This window comes from Megalopta genalis, chromosome 2, assembly GCF_051020955.1.
Source record: "Megalopta genalis isolate 19385.01 chromosome 2, iyMegGena1_principal, whole genome shotgun sequence".
NCBI classification, from domain to species: Eukaryota; Metazoa; Arthropoda; class Insecta; order Hymenoptera; family Halictidae; genus Megalopta; species Megalopta genalis.
The window spans coordinates 1746626-1765000 of record NC_135014.1 but is presented as its reverse complement, the minus strand read 5'-3'; the positions used below and the strand labels follow the sequence as shown (position 1 = coordinate 1765000).

At 42.8% G+C, this 18375-nt stretch overlaps 1 protein-coding gene across 3 annotated transcripts in view; it reads right to left on the bottom strand.

Annotated features, from left to right (window-relative positions):
- Syn1 (Syntrophin-like 1) overlaps positions 1-17694 on the bottom strand; it is an 897245-nt gene extending 879551 nt beyond the window's left edge. The window contains exon 1 of one of the 3 annotated variants that reach the window (XM_033475740.2): positions 16401-17694. In XM_033475740.2, coding sequence (XP_033331631.2) covers positions 16401-16424 — 24 coding nt within the window. In that variant the 5' untranslated portion in view covers positions 16425-17694. Of the gene's footprint in view, positions 1-11368; positions 11408-16021; positions 16153-16400 lie in introns of those variants that run through there. The other 2 variants (XM_033475741.2, XM_076528684.1) reach the window with 2 other exon arrangements.
- Positions 17695-18375: the final 681 nt, after the last annotated feature.

Below are 18375 nucleotides of genomic sequence, written 5' to 3'. Positions count from 1 at the left end.
GGGACCGGCTGCGCCGCGGCCGAACGGCGAGCAACTTGTTTCATTTCGTTGCAGAGATTGTGAGTCGAACGAAGAAGGCGCTGGGGAAATATTATATAAAGGCGACGTTAAAAAAGGTATGCGTGGCGTTCGAAGGAAAATATCACTGGAGTTATGCTGTTCGAGCCTATATGCACTAATTAATGACATAGGCGCAGGAAGAGCGCAGGGAAATTCACAGAAACCCGAAATTTGGTATTCTAGGGAGAATTTAATGTACTCGAAATTTGGAGTTATGTTAATCGGGGCTACGTTCGACGGAATTCGCGGAGGCCACGTGCCACTATTCGAAGGCAATTCGCGGAGGCCACGTGCCACTATTCGAAGTCAATTCGGAGATGGTCATGTACATCGAAAAGACCGCGGTATCATGCTATTATCATAATGATTCGAAAGTATTTCGTACAAGGATAATAATACGACGAGTTCTACCTGGGGTCGGAGGAGACTCTATGGTACTATTCTGAACTCCGGTCCGCTTTTCTACCAAAACCTATAGTCTCTACGACAATGTTCGTCCACTCGGAAATGCAATCCCCACCCTTCCCCCCTGTTCCTCCCATTCGAAATAGACAAACCAGGTGTCTCGATGAAGAATGACCCGGCAAGAAGAATGAATTCCAACAAACGGAATAAATCATCCTGCGATTACCATGAACGGAGAACAGGCTACGCAAGTTTCCGTCGCCGGGTCAAGAGAGCAGGTCGGCTGCATCGCGGGCCCGGAGGGAAGAGGTGAAAAGTGCAATCGCGATCTTACCGGGACTTGTTCCAGCTCGGCACACCTTTCGCGCGCATACTTTTCCACCGCGAAGATAGCGCCGAGCATATCAAGCAAAACGCACACACGCGCGCGCACACAACAGCTTCGGAGCACTGGGTAATTGGTGGTGCACGGCGCAAGACGAGGAGAGAGAGAGGGAGAGAGAGAGAGAGAGACAAAGAGAGAGAAAGAGACAAAGAGAGAGAGAAAGACGACGGAGAAAGAGAGAGAGAGAGAGACAAAGAGAGAGAGAGAGAAAGACGACGGAGAAAGAGAGAGAGAGAGAGAGAGAAAGAGACGACGGAGAGAGAGAGACAAAGAGAGAGACGACGGAGAGAGAGACAAAGAGAGAGAGAGATAAAGAGAGAGTCGACGGAGAGAGAAAGAGAGAAAGAGAGAGAGAGAGAGAGAGAGTCGACGAAGAAAGCGAGAGAATGCAAGGGAGCTAGAGAGAGAGCAGAAGAGCGAGAGGGTGCGAGGGAGTTAGAGAGTGAGAGTGGGAGGGAGTGAGAGAGCGAGAGAGCGAGAGAGAGACGAGGAGAGCGAAAAGAGAGCAAGATAGCTAGAGAGAGTGCGCGAGAGAGCTATTGAGAGGAAGAGAGAGAATAGAGAGAGAGAGTCGACGGAGAGAGAGAAAGAGAGAAAGAGAGTCGACGGAGAGACAGACAGAGAGAGAGAGAGAGAGAGACGACGGTGACAGAGAAAAAGAGAGTGTCGACGAGAGAGAGAGAGAGAGAGAGAGAGAGAGAATCGACGAAGAGAAAGAGAGACGACGAAGAAAGAGAGAGAAATAGAAACGACGAAGAGAGAGTGAGAGAGACGACGAAGAGGGAGTGAGAGAGACAACGAAGGGAGAGAGAGACGACACAGTTTCAGCAAAAGAAGAAGGGAAGGAAAAGGCCGACGAACCGGTAAACGCGAAAAGAAGAGAAAGAAGGGACGCGACAAGAGGGCGGTGGAAGCACAACAGGTCTCGCGGCGCGTTTTGCAAACCGTGGATCCGGTCCGGTTCAGAGCGCCAGAGACGCTCGCCCGCTCTCTCTCTCTCTCTCTCTCTCTCTCTCTCTCTGGCCGCCGGTGGTAATCGGATAATATCGTCGGCGTATCACCTGCGGGTGTACCCGGTTTTAATAAAAGCTCCGATACCGAGAATCGCGAGGGCACGTAGCCGGGCGCGGGCAAGGTTATAATTAAAGTGTTTGTCTGCGGGAATTAGACTCCGATGCTGCCGCTGCTGCACTGTCGTTGCTGTTGCTGCCCACGTGACCAACAAGGCACGCGTGTGCTCTTTTTGCTGCTCGTTTGCGTACGTGTGCAATGAGGGAAGGAGAGGGAGAGAGAGGGAGAGAGATATTGACAAAGGAACCAACGAGTGTGAGAGAGAGAAAAAAAGAAAAGAGAAAGAAAAAAGGGAGAAAGAAAAGAGAGAGGGAGAGAAAAGAGAAAGAGAGAAAGAGATGGAGGAACCAGAGGGAGGGAAGGAAAGAGAGAAAAGAGAAAAAGAGAGAGAAAGAATAGATAGAAAGAAAAGAGGGAGAAAAAAGGAAGAAAGGAAAGAGAGAGAAAAAAGAAAGAAAGAAAGAAAAGAGAAAGAGAGAGAAAGGAGAGAAAGAGAGAGATGAAGGAACCAGAGAGAGAAAGGAGAGAAAGAGAGAGATGAATGAAGCAGAGAGAGAAAGGAGAGAAAGAGAGAGAGAGAAAACAGAGGGAAAAGGAGACATAAAAGAGAGAAAAAAGAGAAAGAAAAGAGAATGAGAAAAAAGAGAGAGAAATAGAGGAAGAGAGGAAGAGAGGAAGAGAGGGAGGGAAATAGATGGAGGAACCAGAGAGAAGGAAGGAAAGAGAGAAAGGGGAAAAGGAGAGAGAGAAAAAGAGAAAAAAGAGAGAGGAAGAGAGGGAGAGAAATAGATGGAGGAACCAGAGAGAAGGAAGGTAGAAAGAGAAAGGGGAAAAAGAGAGAGAAAAAAGAGCAAGAAAATAGAAAGAGAAAAAAAAGAGGGAGAGAGAAATAGAGGAACCAGAAAGAGGGAAGGAAGGAGAGAAAAGAAAAAGAGAGAGAAAGAAAAGAGAGAGAAAAAAGAAAGAAAGAAAGAAAAGAGAGAGAGAGAGAAGGGAGAAAAAAAGAAAGAAAGAGAAAAGAGAGAGAAAAAGAGAGAAAAAGAGAGAGATGAAGGAACCAGAGAGAGAAAGGAGAGAAAGAGAGAGAGAGAGATCGACGAAGGAGCCAGCGAGAGAGAAAGAGAGAACACGTTTCGCGGGGCCGGGCGGCCAGGACACGCGTGTATACGGCACTGTCGTGCCCCTCGCAAAAACCAATAACCTCGGCAAACGTCGGGCACCGGTTGTTTATGGCCCAAAAGAGAGAACAAGAGCCGGAAAGGTAGAAAAGGACGGGGCACGCACACACCGAGGATCGCTGGAGCAAGGGGGAGAACACGAAAAAGAAGAGCGCGCGCCGCGACGAACGAGGGAGAAAACACGTCGCTCCGAGTTCCAGATCATTCTGTATACCTGGCGCGGCAGCCCCGATACCCCCAGGAACCCTTCCACCATCGAATAATTGGGTCGTTACCGCTGCCGAGCTATAACGCGAGTTTCAAGCTTTTATCGGGCCGCTGCTCCGCGAGCTGATATCTGATGCCGCGGGACCCTAAACTCCCTCTGTTCGAGCCAATTCAACTTCCAAACCATCCCTCCTCCTCCTCCTCCTCCTCCTCTTCTTCCTCCTGCTCCTCTTGCTCCTTCTCCCACTCTTTACTCCTTTCCGTTTATTTTTGGCTACGCGAAACCACCTGCGGTACTTTCATTTTCTGATCCCCGATCTTCGTTTCATCGTCAACCCTAAACCGTTGATCCTGCGGCCGAGTGATCGCAAATCTTCGGTCAGGTGTTCATCGAACAGAATTCGGAAGAGGAAGAATCTTGTTTCTCGGCTAGGATTTTCGTGCGATCAACCCTAAACTGTTAATCTTGCGGTTGCAAGTCTTTGGTCAGGTGTTCATTGAGCAAAATCGAAATGAAACAGAATCTTGTTTCGAAGTCAGATTTTGACTACAGTAAATTCTCTCTAGAATGCCAAATTTCGGGTTGCTGTGAATTTCCTTGCGCTATTCTTGCGCCTATGTCATTAATTACTAAGTATAGGCTCGAATAGCATATTGATATTATCTTTTGAACGACAGCATACCTTCTTTGACGTAGCTTTTAATATTTTTCTAGCGCCCTTTTTGTCACAATTACGATTTGTGCAATGAAATAAAATAAGTTACTCGCTACATGTAATTAATAAATATGCTCCAAAGCATGTCGTGTTTGGACTCATTTTAATCGGCAGAATCTGACCAGTATATTGAAACAATTTTCATGCATAAAAAATTAGAAATGAAACAGTTAAGTCGTCGCTTTTGTTCTAGCATCACTATGCGTACATATTAACGAATATCGACATGCTGGCCGCTGCCTTTTTTGCCGACCGCCCTGATCTTGTATAAGGGTTTCTATAAGCTTTGTCCGTGAACATTTCAACCCTCGCGTCGATTATCATTGGGACCAAACAATTACGAACTATTAATTAACCCTTCCTGCTCGACGACATTTAACCCCCAGACGTTCCTTCCGCCCCAGAATATTTTCGTTCGATTTCGTGAAATTTAGCGAGGTTTACCGGTAAATAATATTAGCGAAATATCAGCAACTCGTTGAACGCACGCAAAAACAACGTTCAAAATTCCTTTGAATCGGTAATTTGCATCGGTAATTTTTCGCGGCACCATCTCGCAGTCGTCGCTCGAGCGCAAAGAGTTAATTAAATCTACAGAATGACAACGACTGGCATTCGCGCTGGTTAACTGTGAATCGTAAATTGCTTCTAATCTACGAGCCAATCCGAATTAAATTGCGTCGCTGCGCTCTGGACGAAGGAGCGTGAACGTTTCATTTCGAACTGTGTATTACGTAGCTACGTGGAAAGATCGCGAAACTATGAAGAAGCATTACCAAATGCTGTACTCGAATGAAAGTGTTAATGGAGAACTTATCTTGTTAATTATTGAGCCGTTTAATTAGACAACTGTTCAAGGAATTAGCGGTTCCAGCATCGGCGAAGTATTGTGAGAGAAATGAGAAGGAGTGGAAAAGTTACTAAAAAGATGGTTGCTCTTCTGAATAAAATACTTTCGATCAACTTTGTGTATTATTTACGTTTATTTATTAAAAATCAGCGGTTCCAATATCGACAAGACGTCGAAATAGAAATGAAAAAGGCGTGGAAATTCGCTAAAAAGATGGTTGCTTTTCTGAATAAAATGCTTTTGATCACCTTTGCGAATTATTTACGTCTTGTTTTATCAGAAATAAGTAATTCTAGCATCCACAAGATGTCGAGAAATAATCGAAAACGGGTAGCAAAGTTGCTAAAAAGATAACTGTTTTTCCAGATAAAATACTTTTGATCGGCTTCGCGTATCATTTACGTCTATTTATTAAAAATCAGCTGTCGAAATAGAATTGAGAAGGGGCGGAAAAGTCGCTAAAAGGTGGTTACTTTCCCGAATAAAATACTTTCGATCACCTTTGCGTATTATTTACGTCTTTTTTTATCGGAAACAAGCAATTTTAGCATCCACAAGATGTCGAGAAATAATCGAAAAGGGGTAGCAAAATTGCTAAAAAGATAACTGCTTTTCCAAATAAAATACATTTGATCGGCTTCGCGTATCATTTATGGCTATTTAATTAAAAATCAGCTGTCGAAATAGAAATGAGAAGGGGTGGAAAAGTCGCTAAAAAGATGGTTACTTTTCCGAATAAAATACTTTCGATCAACTTTGCGTATTATTTACGTCTTTTTTTTATCGGAAACAAGCAATTTTAGCATCCGCAAGATGTCGAGAAATAATCGAAAAGGGGTAGCAAAATTGCTAAAAAGATAACTGTTTTTCCAAATAAAATAGATTTGATCAGCAGTTCCAGTATTTACAAGACGTCGAAAGAGAAATGAAAAGGGATGGAAAAGTCGCTAAAAAGATGGTTGCTTTTCCGAATAAAGTGCTTTCGATCAACTTTGCATATTATTTACGACTTTTTATCAAAAACGATTAATTCACAAGATGTCGAAAAATAATTGATGAGGGGTAGCAAAGTTACTAAAAAGATAACTGCTTTACCAAATAAAATAGATTTGATCGGCTTCGCGTATCATTTCGCGTCTATTTATTAGAAATCAGCAGTTCCAGTACCATCGACAAGATATCGAAATAGAAATGAAAAGGGGTGGAGAAGACGCTAAAAAGCTGATTGCTTTTCCGAATAAAATACTTTAGATCAATTTTACGTATTACTTACGTCTTTTTTATCGGAGATAAGTAATTCTAGCATCCGCAAGATGTCGAGAAATAATCGAAAAGGAGTAGCAAAGTTGCTAAAAAGATAACTGCTTTTCCAGATAAAATACTTTCGATCGGCTTCGCATATCATTTCGCGTCTATTTATTAAAAAGTCAGCAGTTTCAGTGTCGACAAGACGTCGAAAGAGAAATGAAAAGGGGTAGAAATTCGCTAAAAAGATGATTGCTTTTGCGAATAAAATACTTTCGATCACCTTTGCGAATTATTTACGTCTTTTTTTATCAGAAATAAGTAATTCTAGCATCCGCAAGATGTCGAGAAATAATCGAAAAGGGGTAGCAAAATTGCTAAAAAGATAACTGCTTTTCCAGATAAAATACTTTCGATCGGCTTCGCGTATCATTTCGCGTCTATTTATTAAAAATCAGCAGTTCCAGTATTTACAAGACGTCGAAAGAGAAATGAAAAGGGATGGAAAAATCGCTAAAAAGATGGTTGCTTTTCCGAATAAAGTGCTTTCGATCAACTTTGCATATTATTTACGTCTTTTTATCAAAAACGATTAATTCACAAGATGTCGAAAAATAATTGATGAGGGGTAGCAAAGTTACTAAAAAGATAACTGCTTTACCAAATAAAATAGATTTGATCGGCTTCGCGTATCATTTCGCGTCTATTTATTAGAAATCAGCAGTTCCAGTACCATCGACAAGATATCGAAATAGAAATGAAAAGGGGTGGAGAAGACGCTAAAAAGCTGATTGCTTTTCCGAATAAAATACTTTAGATCAATTTTACGTATTACTTACGTCTTTTTTATCGGAGATAAGTAATTCTAGCATCCGCAAGATGTCGAAAAATAATCGAAAAGGGGTAGCAAAGTTGCTAAAAAGATAACTGCTTTTCCAGATAAAATACTTTCGATCGGCTTCGCGTATCATTTCGCGTCTATTTATTAGAAATCAGCAGTTTCAGTGTCGACAAGACGTCGAAAGAGAAATGAAAAGGGGTAGAAATTCGCTAAAAAGGTGATTGCTTTTGCGAATAAAATACTTTCGATCACCTTTGCGAATTATTTACGTCTTTTTTTATCAGAAATAAGTAATTCTAGCATCCGCAAGATGTCGAAAAATAATCGAAAAGGGGTAGCAAAGTGGCTAAAAAGATAACTGCTTTTCCAGATAAAATACTTTCGATCGGCTTCGCGTATCATTTCGCGTCTATTTATTAAAAAGTCAGCAGTTCCAGCAACGGCAGAAAATTGCGAAGAAGAAAGGCTCGATCGCATTGCCCGAGATAAAATACTTTTTGACGAACGTTGCCTGGCGAAATTTTCCGTCCAGCCGTCGGGAAGGGCTGCGAAGGGCGGCGCGGGCGATTTCAGCGTTTCGCCGGCGGATCCGGAAAACCACCGCGGGGCTATAGTTGAAATTGGAGTTGCAAGAATCCGGGGAATGCTGTGGAACGGTGAATCTCAAGGCGCAACTTCGAAACAAGAGGAATTGAAAATCGTAGGGTAACGGGTTCGCACGCCGACGCGACTTTCCCACGGCGTTCCCGCCGCTCTTTTTCGTTTCGATCGCATTCCTCTCTCGCGCGCGCGTCGTCCCTCCGACGATTTTTGCATTTATTTCTCCGGAGCGCGATGGAGAAGACAAACAAACGCGGTACCCGGCGAAATGCGGCGAAAAAATTGCAGCGCGACGATTTTTCCAGGCCGCGGACAGAACGGAAACGGGTGCGCGGCTTCCGCGTTGGAAATCGCTGAGAAATCGTAAACAATCGCGAATTATGTACGGTATTATATTATTTCAGTTTTCTTTTAGTATTTTCGATGATTTTGGATACTTTGCGATCGTGTTTAATGGACTCGAACGCTTTGTAATTGATTTAATGGCTTTCAATAATTTGCAGTAGTTTTTAATGGTTTTTTAATACTTTGCAATAGTTTTTGATGGGTTTGAATACTTTGTAATGGTTTCCAATTATTTTTAATGCTTTGTAATAGCTTTTAATGATTTCTTAATACTTTGCAATAGTTTCTAATGATTTTTTAATACTTTACAATAGTTTCTAATTACTTTTTAATATCTTGCAATAGTTTCTAATGGCTTTTTAATACCTTACAATAGTTTCTAATGGCTTTTTAATACTTTACAATAGTTTCTAATGGCTTTTAATACTCTGCAATAGTTTATAATGCTTTGCAATAGTTTTTAATGATTTTTAATACTTCGTAATAGTTTTTAATGGTTTTTAATTCTTTGCAATGGTTTCTAATCGCTTATAATACCTTACAATAGTTTCTAATGGCTTTTTAATACTTTACAGTAGTTTCTAATGGCTTTTAATACTCTGCAATTGTTTATAATGCTTTGCAATAGTTTTTAATGATTTTTAATACTTCGTAATAGTTTTTAATGGTTTTTAATTCTTTGCAATGGTTTCTAATCGTTTATAATACTTTACAATAGTTTCTAATTGCTTTTTAATACCTCGAAATAATTTCTAATGGCTTTTAATACTCTGCAATAGTTCATAATGCTTTGCAATAGTTTTTAATGATTTCTAATACTTCGTAACAGTTTCTAAGAGTTTTTGATACTTTGCAATAGTTTCTAATGGTTTCTAAAACTTAACAATAGTTTCTAATGTCTTTTAATACTTTGCAATAGTTTTTAATTGTTTTTAATCCTTTGCAATAGTTTTTAATTGTTTTTAATCCTTTGCAATAGTTTTTAACTGCTTATAATACTTTACAATAGTTTCTAATTACTTTTTAATACCTCGCAATAATTTCTAATAGCTTTTAATACTCTGCAATAATTTCTAATGCTTTGCAATAGTTTTTAATGATTTTCGACACTTCGTAATAGTTTCCATTGGTTTTTAATACTTCGCAATAGTTTTCAATAGCTTCTAATACCTTGCAATAGTATCTCAACGTTGAAAATTACCACCACTACGTCAAGATATCATAAACAAATAAACATTCACGTTTCGAATCCACTGAATCCTAACAATAACATTTCGAATATATTTTATCGAAAATTTGTCTCCGCTTATAATTACTTTTCCGAAGTTGAAATATACATATATAAATATACAAAAACAGTAGTTGAAATATGTAACTAAGTAAGTCGGTGCATTCCGGACACGTTAAACGGGGAAAACGGAAAGAAAAGAAATAATTTCGGCCAGCGAAACCGGTCCAAAATACTCCACGGTCGTTATTTCGCCGGGTTAACAACAACGAAGGAAAAATCTCTGGAATCTCTCTCTCTCTCTCTCTCTCTCTCTCTCTCTCTCTCCGGCGAGAGTGGTTTACGCACAGTCGCGAATAATTGCGAGAAGAATTTGTCCAATAAATTCAACGGCGACCACCACCGCCGCCGCCGCCGCCGCTGAACAGCATCGCCTGTTTACACCGCTGAATTCGAAAACTTTTCGACCGGGGATTAAACGGCAGCCACGGTTTCATCGCGAGAACACGGGGATCCGACCTAGCGCGAGGATATCGGACGGTTCCGATCCTGCGACAATGGGTGGCGCGGGATGCGAGACGCTGGACGCGAGACGCGTGATGTGGGACGCGAGATGCGTGACGCGGGACGCTGGATGCGAGACGCGACACGCGAAACGCTGGACGCGGGACGCGAGACGCGTGAGGCGGGACGCGAGACGCGTGAGGCGGGTCGCGTGACGCGTGAGGCGTGACGCGAGACGCGTGACGCGTGAGGCGGGACGCGTGAGGCGGGACGCGTGAGGCGGGACGCGAGACGCGTGACGCGGGACGCGGGACGCGAGGCGCGGGGCGCGTGACACGGGACGCGGGACACTGGTCGCGTGACGGGGACACTGGACGCGTGATGCGGGACACGAGACGTTGGACGCGTGACACGGGACGTGAGATGCAGGGCGCGTGAAGCAGGGCGCGTGAAGCGGGACGCGAGACGCGAGACACGGGACGCATGAAGCGGGACGCGGGTCGCGAGCCGCTCGCACGACCGCGTTACAGGGATTAAAATCGGCGAGCGTGTCGCGCGCTCGCGTCTCCGTCGCTTCGAGTGCGCGCGATAAAAAGCGCCGCGGAGAAATGACGAGGAGCGTGACTTCCCGTGAAATGTTTCCGCGTCGGAGCGCGGGAGGGTCGCGCAGCCGAAGATTGCGCGCGTCCATTTGTGCGCGAAGAGTAACGACTTCCGGCAAACGTCAATTGCATCGCGGATATTTTTCTGTTCTTTTTTCTTTTCCCGTTTTCTTTTTTTTTGCAGAACCCGACGGCTCTGGCGAACATCGGTCGCCGAGTAAACGGGGCGCGAGACGGCGTTATTTTTGATTCGATGAGAATTCGTCTGACCGAACGCGAGAGAAAAAAACACACAGAGAGAGAGAGGCGATTTTCCAGCGCGCAGAGCATAATCGCAATAATTAGGAGGCGCGCGCGAAATCGTTTGCGATTACACTCGTGCCGCCACTTCCGCAAACAGAGATGGAAAATTCGCGACGCAACAATGGGCCGAGCGGACAATCGAAAAAAAACGTTTTTATTCGTGGCTCGGCATTTGGGCAAAAATGAATTTCGAAAATTCGGTCCGCGAGCGGGGCGCGACACTGAATAAAAAATCGGTCGCCGCGTGTTCACGCATGATCGATCGTGTTTTTTTTCTCTCTATTTTCCCTATTCTTCGTTCTTCTTGTTATAAAAACATCAAAGCCGGCGCGCGTTAAATTCTTTTGCGAAACCCGGAATGCGATGCCCCGCGCGCGCGCGTCGTCTTTGAACAGGAAATATTCGGGGGGTAGGGGGTGGACAAATTTTCATTCGGCGCGTACAACACGGATAAATAAAAATGCTCTTAGCGTTTCAAGCGGAACGGATTATACTCCGTTGCACAGTGGCCCTGCGGTCTGGAAGGACCCCTGCGCTCTTTACGTACAAATGGACTCTCTCTCGGCCAATGGGAGGGAAATAAAGAAAGAAAGAAAAAAAAGGGACTATTTACCTTGCCGACGTACCCGCGGACGGAAGAATCGAGACGAGCCAAGCAAAAGCGAACGAAAAAATAGAGCACAGTGGAACGCGCGCGGGGTAGAAAGAGAGATAGAGAGACAGTGAGTGAGTGTGAGAGAGAGAGAGAGAGAGAGAGAGAGAGCCGGTGTTCGAACAGAAAATAAACGGGCGAGCTGGTCAGAGCCGGTCGCTTTTACAATGATTTACCGTTTTCCGCGCGTGTATGGACATATGACTTCCGCTCGCCGGTCGAACCCATGACGCCTGCTTTTTCTTTTGCACACAATAAGTTCGGAATCGGAGACGTCGATTCTTCCTCCGAATGTTTACGGTATACGTACATATTACGGGGGAAATAGAATACACTCCCCCGGAAACTCGATCTTCATTCGAGGATTCCGCTGCTCTGCCGTTTCCGTTCTACTATTAATCGACGAACCAACTTTCGTTAACCCTTTGCGCCCGAGTGGTGACTCTGAGGCACCACTGAAATTTATTGTATCACATTTTACGATAATTTTGATATTAACAGTAAACCTAACGCGGTCAAAGTGAACCCGCTTTCTGCGAAGTTCCGAGACTCTTTTGTGGAAAACGCTTGAATAAGTTGTATTATTGGAGCAAGTTTTATAATGAAAACTTGACAAATTCTAAATATATTCGGTCTTCTCTAGGTTTAGTGTTAACAAAGTTTAGGTTTTAAAGAATTGTTAAAAGTGTAATTGTTGTTACGAGTCGCCGCAATACTCAATTGCATGTGCATAGAAGGCACTTTGTCGTACAAAATGGAAATACTATGAGTCAGAAAAATTGGTTTAGATTTACAGTTAAAATGGCTTCGAGTGCAAAGGGTTCACCCTTTGCACCCGAGTGGTGACCCTGAAGCACCACTGAAATTTATTGTGTCACATTTTACGATAATTTTGATATTAACAGTAAACCTAACGCGGTCAAAGTGAACCCGCTTTCTGCGAAGTTCCGAGACTCTTTTGTGGAAAACGCTTGAATAAGTTGTATTATTGCAGCAAGTTTTATAATGAAAACTTGACAAATTCTAAATATATTCGGTCTTCTCTAGGTTTAGTGTTAACAAAGTTTAGGTTTTAAAGAATTGTTAAAAGTGTAACTGTTACTACGAGTCGCCGCAATACTCAATTGCATGTGCATAGAAGGCACTTTGTCGTACAAAATTGGTTTAGATTTACAGTTAAAATGGCTTCGAGTGCAAAGGGTTCACCCTTTGCACCCGAGTGGTGACCCTGAGGCACCACTGAAATTTATTGTGTCACATTTTACGATAATTTTGATATTAACAGTAAACCTAACGCGGTCAAAGTGGCCCCGATTTCTTCTTATTTTGCAATTCTGTAAAGTTCCGAGACTCTTTCGTGGAAAACGCTAGCAAGTTTTATAATGAAAACTTGACAAATTCTAAATAAATTCGGTCTTCTCACTTTTGTGAAGCAGTACATGCCAGTTAGTATTACTGCTTGCTAGGTTTAGTGTTAACAAAGTTTAGGTTTTAAAGAATTGTTAAAAGTGTAACTGTTGCTACGAGTCGCCGCAATACTCAATTGCATGTGCATAGAATGCACTTTGTAAATAAATAATATACTATAAAATATACTATATTTTTAAATAATATACTATTATAATAAAAATAAAATAAAAAATAAATAAATTATAATATACTAAATAAATAATATACTATTTATATATACTATATAAATATACTATAAGTCAGAAAAATTGGTTTAAATTTACAGTTAAAATGGCTTCGAGTGCAAAGGGTTCACCATTAAAATTTGTTGTATCACGTTATAAAATAATTATTACATTAAAAAGGTTTAGATTTTTTAAAAATTGTTAAAAGTGTAACCGTTGTGCAACTCGCGAGACTGAATTTCGCGTGCATAAAATGCGCTTTGTCGTATCAAATGAAAATACTATAAATCAGAAAAGATTATTTTAGATTTACAGTTAACCCTTTGCACTCGAGCGGTGACTCTGAGGCACCACTAAAATTTGTTGTACCACGTTTCAAGATAATTTTTATATTAACAAAGTTTCGATTTTAAAAAATTGTTAAGAGTGTAACACCCTAAATTGTTAAGGGTGTAACAAAGGTTTCACCCTTTGCACCCGAGTGGTGACTGTGAGGCTCCACTAAAATTTATTGCATCACGTGCCAAGATAATGTTTATATTAACGAAGTTTCAATTTTAAAAAATTGTTAAGAGTGTAACTGTTGTCACGAGTCACCGCAATACTCAATTTCATGTGCATAGAATTCACTTTGTCATACAAAGTAGAAATACTATAAGTCAGAAAGATGATTTTATATTTTCAGTTAAAATAGCTTCGGGTGCAAAGGGTTAATATTTATACATTATATTACAATATATTGTATAATATTTATACAACTCTGCGCCTTGATTTTCAGTATTTTCGTATTTTTCATTTTTTTCAACCCTATTCACCTCTGTACACATCGGCCCTGCGACAAAATCGAGTGGTGGAATTATGTTGAACAAACTGCATAGTTGGAAAGGTTAAGAAGGGTTACGAAGACGGTGCAGTGTGAACAAGATACGCGTAGCAGAAACGATGCGGCAATTGTGACGTGAACGGAAGAATTATTTGTCGAATCGAGAAGAATATTGAATAATATACTTCATATATATACTATATATTAACCCCTTAATGCACAGTTTTTTTGAAAAAGGCCGGCCAAAAAGAATCAATTTTTTTTAATGTAAAAAAACACAATTTAGAACGTTGTCTTGGCAAGAAAATTACAAAAATACAAAAATAATCAAAATTTGTATTGCAATTTTGGATTTTGATAACATTGCAGAAAATAGTCGAATATTGTAATATCACACGCACATCGACTTTTTTTATCTTTCTTTTCGAATTCCCATTTCAGAATAAACATTATTATCAGTAAAAATATTTATTTATACTTTTAAAACATAAATAATAACAATACTAGTATTTATAATATTTATTATTATATTTATATATATATATATATATATATATATATATATATATATATATTATTTATATTTTATTTTACATTATATTTTAGTAAAATATATATTGAAAAATGAGCGAATCAGAATCTGAATATGAATACGCTGTCGGAAAGCGGCTCACAAGGAAGAGATAAGTCGTAAGTGATAAGAAGCATATATTTTATACTTGAATAAGTAAGTGTTATAGCTTACAATCCCCTGTAAATGATAAATATCAATAAAACGATTGTTTTCTTTTTTTGCTTTCACATCGTTATTTCCAATTCTCGATTGCATTCGAGCGTGAAAAGTTATAGCAACATAAAGTACAACGCCGCTCGAATTATCTCGAGTGTGCACAGTTTGGCCAGTTCAGCGCGCTCGAGTTAACTCGAGCGTGCACGTTAAGGGGTTAATAATATACAGGGTTCCCCGGGAAGAATCATCCGATTTCAAAAATTTATATTTTAAAAAGTTACACGCAGAAAATTATAATTCAAACACGAATATAACGGGAAAATGTGCGAGTTTTACTTTTTATTATTTTGTTCTCATGTACCAAACCGTTGGATTGGTCGCAGTTCACCCGATAATATGGTTCTACACGGTTGGCCTCCGAGATCACCCGACCTAACCCCATGCGACTTCTTCCTTTGGGGATTTGTGAAGGATCTTGTCTTTGCACCACCTTTACCTACAAGTCTAAATGAACTGAAAAAAAAAACGCATTTGTGATGCCGTACAAACAACTACCAGAGATACATTACACCGTGTTTGGCAAGAACTTTCATATCGCAATGATATCATACGTGTAACGGAAGGAAGTCATATCGAACACTTGTTAACAAAAACTCACACATTTTCCCGTTATATTTATATTATTATAAATATTATATATATTATATATAATATATATATTATATATATATATTATAATTATATTATATATATTATAATTTTCTGTGCGTAATTTTTTAAAATATAAATTTTTGAAATCGGATCATTCCTCCCGGGGAACCCTGTATATTCCAGGATCAAAATTCGATCTTCCATTACATTTCCATTCGAACACTCCCGCGTTCCTGTCATCGAGCAACTCGCGAAGCGATCGTTCACGCTCTCCTAATGAACTTCTAATCGAACGAAAAATTGCCCAATCCTACGCCGCTGCAACCACGAAGACGCTTTCGAGAGCTGCGAGGGCCGAGGCAGCTTCTCGAAATGTCCGGCAAGCGCGAGCAAAAAAACGCGCAACGCCGAGTACACGAATATCCTTGCATCGAAAAGGATGCACCGGTAGTAACACAACGGTGCCTCGCATAACGAAGCGTCCGAATTACGGAATAAGAATCGCGTGTAAACGAAACACATAAACCAGTATTTATATATTATATATATTATATTATATATATATACTTTTCCATACTGTTTTATATTATGTTATATATTATTATATTACCTGTTTTCATACTCCAATTATAATATAATAATAATAATAATATATATATATTATTATATTATAATCGAAGTATGAAAAATATAACGTTCAATAAAAAAGAAAAAGTGTAAAAATTCGTTACATTCGACAAGGAATATCTTTTGACGCCCAAAGGACTCGCAGTTTCGGACAAACGCGGTACATTTTCCGCGGATACTTTCCTCTCCATAATTCTGTAAAAGTTACATACCAAGACGAACCAGATATGTAAATTCCGAATTACGAAATAAGAATCGCGCGTAAACGAAACACACATAAACCGGTCGGTCCCCGGTTCTCTGTCGCGAATATTGAAAACGCGGCGCGGAACGTACAATAAAATAAAAGAAAAGAAATGTTTACCTTGTCGATGAACCTCGGGGAGGCGGGGTTGGTTACGGAGAACGAAGTAGACGAACCAAGCAAAACGAACCAAAAGAGAGAAAATTCTGCACACTGACGGCGCGAAGAGAGCACGCGCGCGCGCGAGAGAGAGAGAGAGAGAGAGAGTGCAACGCGATGACGTCTCTCCGCCGTGCGTGTACGCCTCGTCGTGTACGCGAACGCGAAAGCGAACGTGTTTTTCTTTTTTCTCTCTCTCTTGCTCGTGTGCGAGTGTAGGTGTAGGTAGAGATGCGTGCGTGTGTGTTCGCGCTTTAGTTTCCAGCGAAAAATATAAACGGGGGTTCCGCGCGCGCACAGCTGATCAGAGCCGACGACGGCTCGCTACGATCGGATTTACCGTTTTCCGCGCGTGTATGGGCATATGACTTCCGGTGGGCAGTGGAAGGCGCGACGGCCGGCCTGCTTCTCTTCTCTACGGCTAGGATGATCGCGACAGAAGCTCGACGTCCGTCGCTCGGCGCACTTCCGGTGTCGCGTGGTTCGGCCCGATGCCCGTCGCTCGGTGTTCCTCCGGCCTCCTCCGGCGCCGTGTTTTCCGCCTCTCCTCGGGATTAGACGGCGGGACGCGTCATCGGTCGACGCGGGCTAATACATTCGGCGATCCGCGTCAGAGTCAATGGCATAACCGGCGGTCGGCTCGCCTTTCAGCAGCCTCGACATGTTTCCCTGGCCTTCCTCTCTTGCTCGTCCTCGATCCCGTTGCCGCGAACACTCGCTCTTCCTTTTTTCCTCTCGTTGTTCCTTTCTCCCTAATTCTCTCTCTCTCTCTCTCTTTATTTTTATCTTTCTTTCTTTCTATCTCTCTCTCTCCTCCTTTTCTCTATAGCCCGATGCCACTCTCGTTTCCTTTTCACCTACGGTTTTCTACCGCCGCGAACACAACTCCCGGCTCTCCCCGACGCGCGTATAACCTTCACTTTCGGAATTCTCTCGCACTTCGACGACGATTTAGCTACCGATCACTGCCCACGCGAATCCCTAACACACCGCGCGTATCGCCACGCGCTCTCCCGCGAGAATGATTCCGCCGCTGTTCCCCTTCGTTTCTTTTTTCCGCGGCGCCTGGCAGGTTAATAAATCGATCGGGAGAGAGAGAGACCGGCCCGCCGCCGGTCCGAGATCCGAGCCGACGGAATAACGGGGACGGTGGTCGGTCGCGACCTTGTTCGAACGCGCACTGGACCCGAGACACCCGAGAACCGACGCGAGAGAGAGAGATATATACGAATCGCCGACACACTGCTCCCGGGTATTATCGAGGCGAGGGCACACCTCTCCGACTCGCCGTTTTCTCTATTATCCTTCCGTGACCGTTACACCGTCCACGGGGTTGGCTTGTGTTATATCACGTACGCGTCGCACTCGCGGAGGGACCCGTGGTTTCGCACGTTCCGCGCGCGGTTTGCGGCTGCGACGACGCGCGGGTCGTTTTCGAAAAACGCGTTTAAACGATGCTTTAAAGATAACGGTGGGCGCACGTCACTCGCGCTGCAGAACCGGTCACATCGCCGAGAAGGCCGCGTTCAACGAACACTCTCGACGAAACCGATACCGATTCGAGCCGTACCGAACCGTATCGAACCGTATCGAACCGAAACGACCGACAACCGCGACGTCACGAGTCGTACTACTCGCCGTACGGCCCGTCCAGCCCGACGTACCTATCCGCGCGGCGCTGCACGCAGGACGCTCTCTCGCGAGCCGTTCCGCGACCCGAGCGCCGCCCCGGTGGCGCCGCCGGCAACCAGCAGCAGCCGCGCGCGCTCGACGGCGCGACCGGCTTTATCGACGCCGGTGCGTAATACCGTTTCTAATCAAATGCGCGCACACACACGCGCGCGCGCCCGCGCGCGCCGATGCGCTTATGCAAACCGAACGCTGTAACGCGTCCGCGCGCGGAATAAAAATCGACGATACACCGGGCCGGAATCTATGCGAGAACGGTCGAGCGGCTCGCGACCGGTTATATTCGACGGGAATACGTGCTCCATTTATTTATTTGGTTTTCTGTTCCAAAAGATCGCGTCGCGTCCGGCAGATTTGAATTTCACGCCGCGGGCGTCGCGCTCGGCGATACGCTTTTTTTTCTTTTTTTTCGTTTTTATTTCGTTGTTCTTGGACGTGGAAATACCGTTGCGATCGTTGGTTCACCGTTGATCGGCGATCGTTCGAGCGATTCGGAGGCCAAGGGGTTTTTATTGTTTCCGTTGTTTAAGAGATAAGGGATGTTCGAGTGAACGAACAGTCGTTTCAAAGGATTTTTAGGAATGTCCGATTACCGAGAAACAGACAATATCGAGGCCATAAATGAT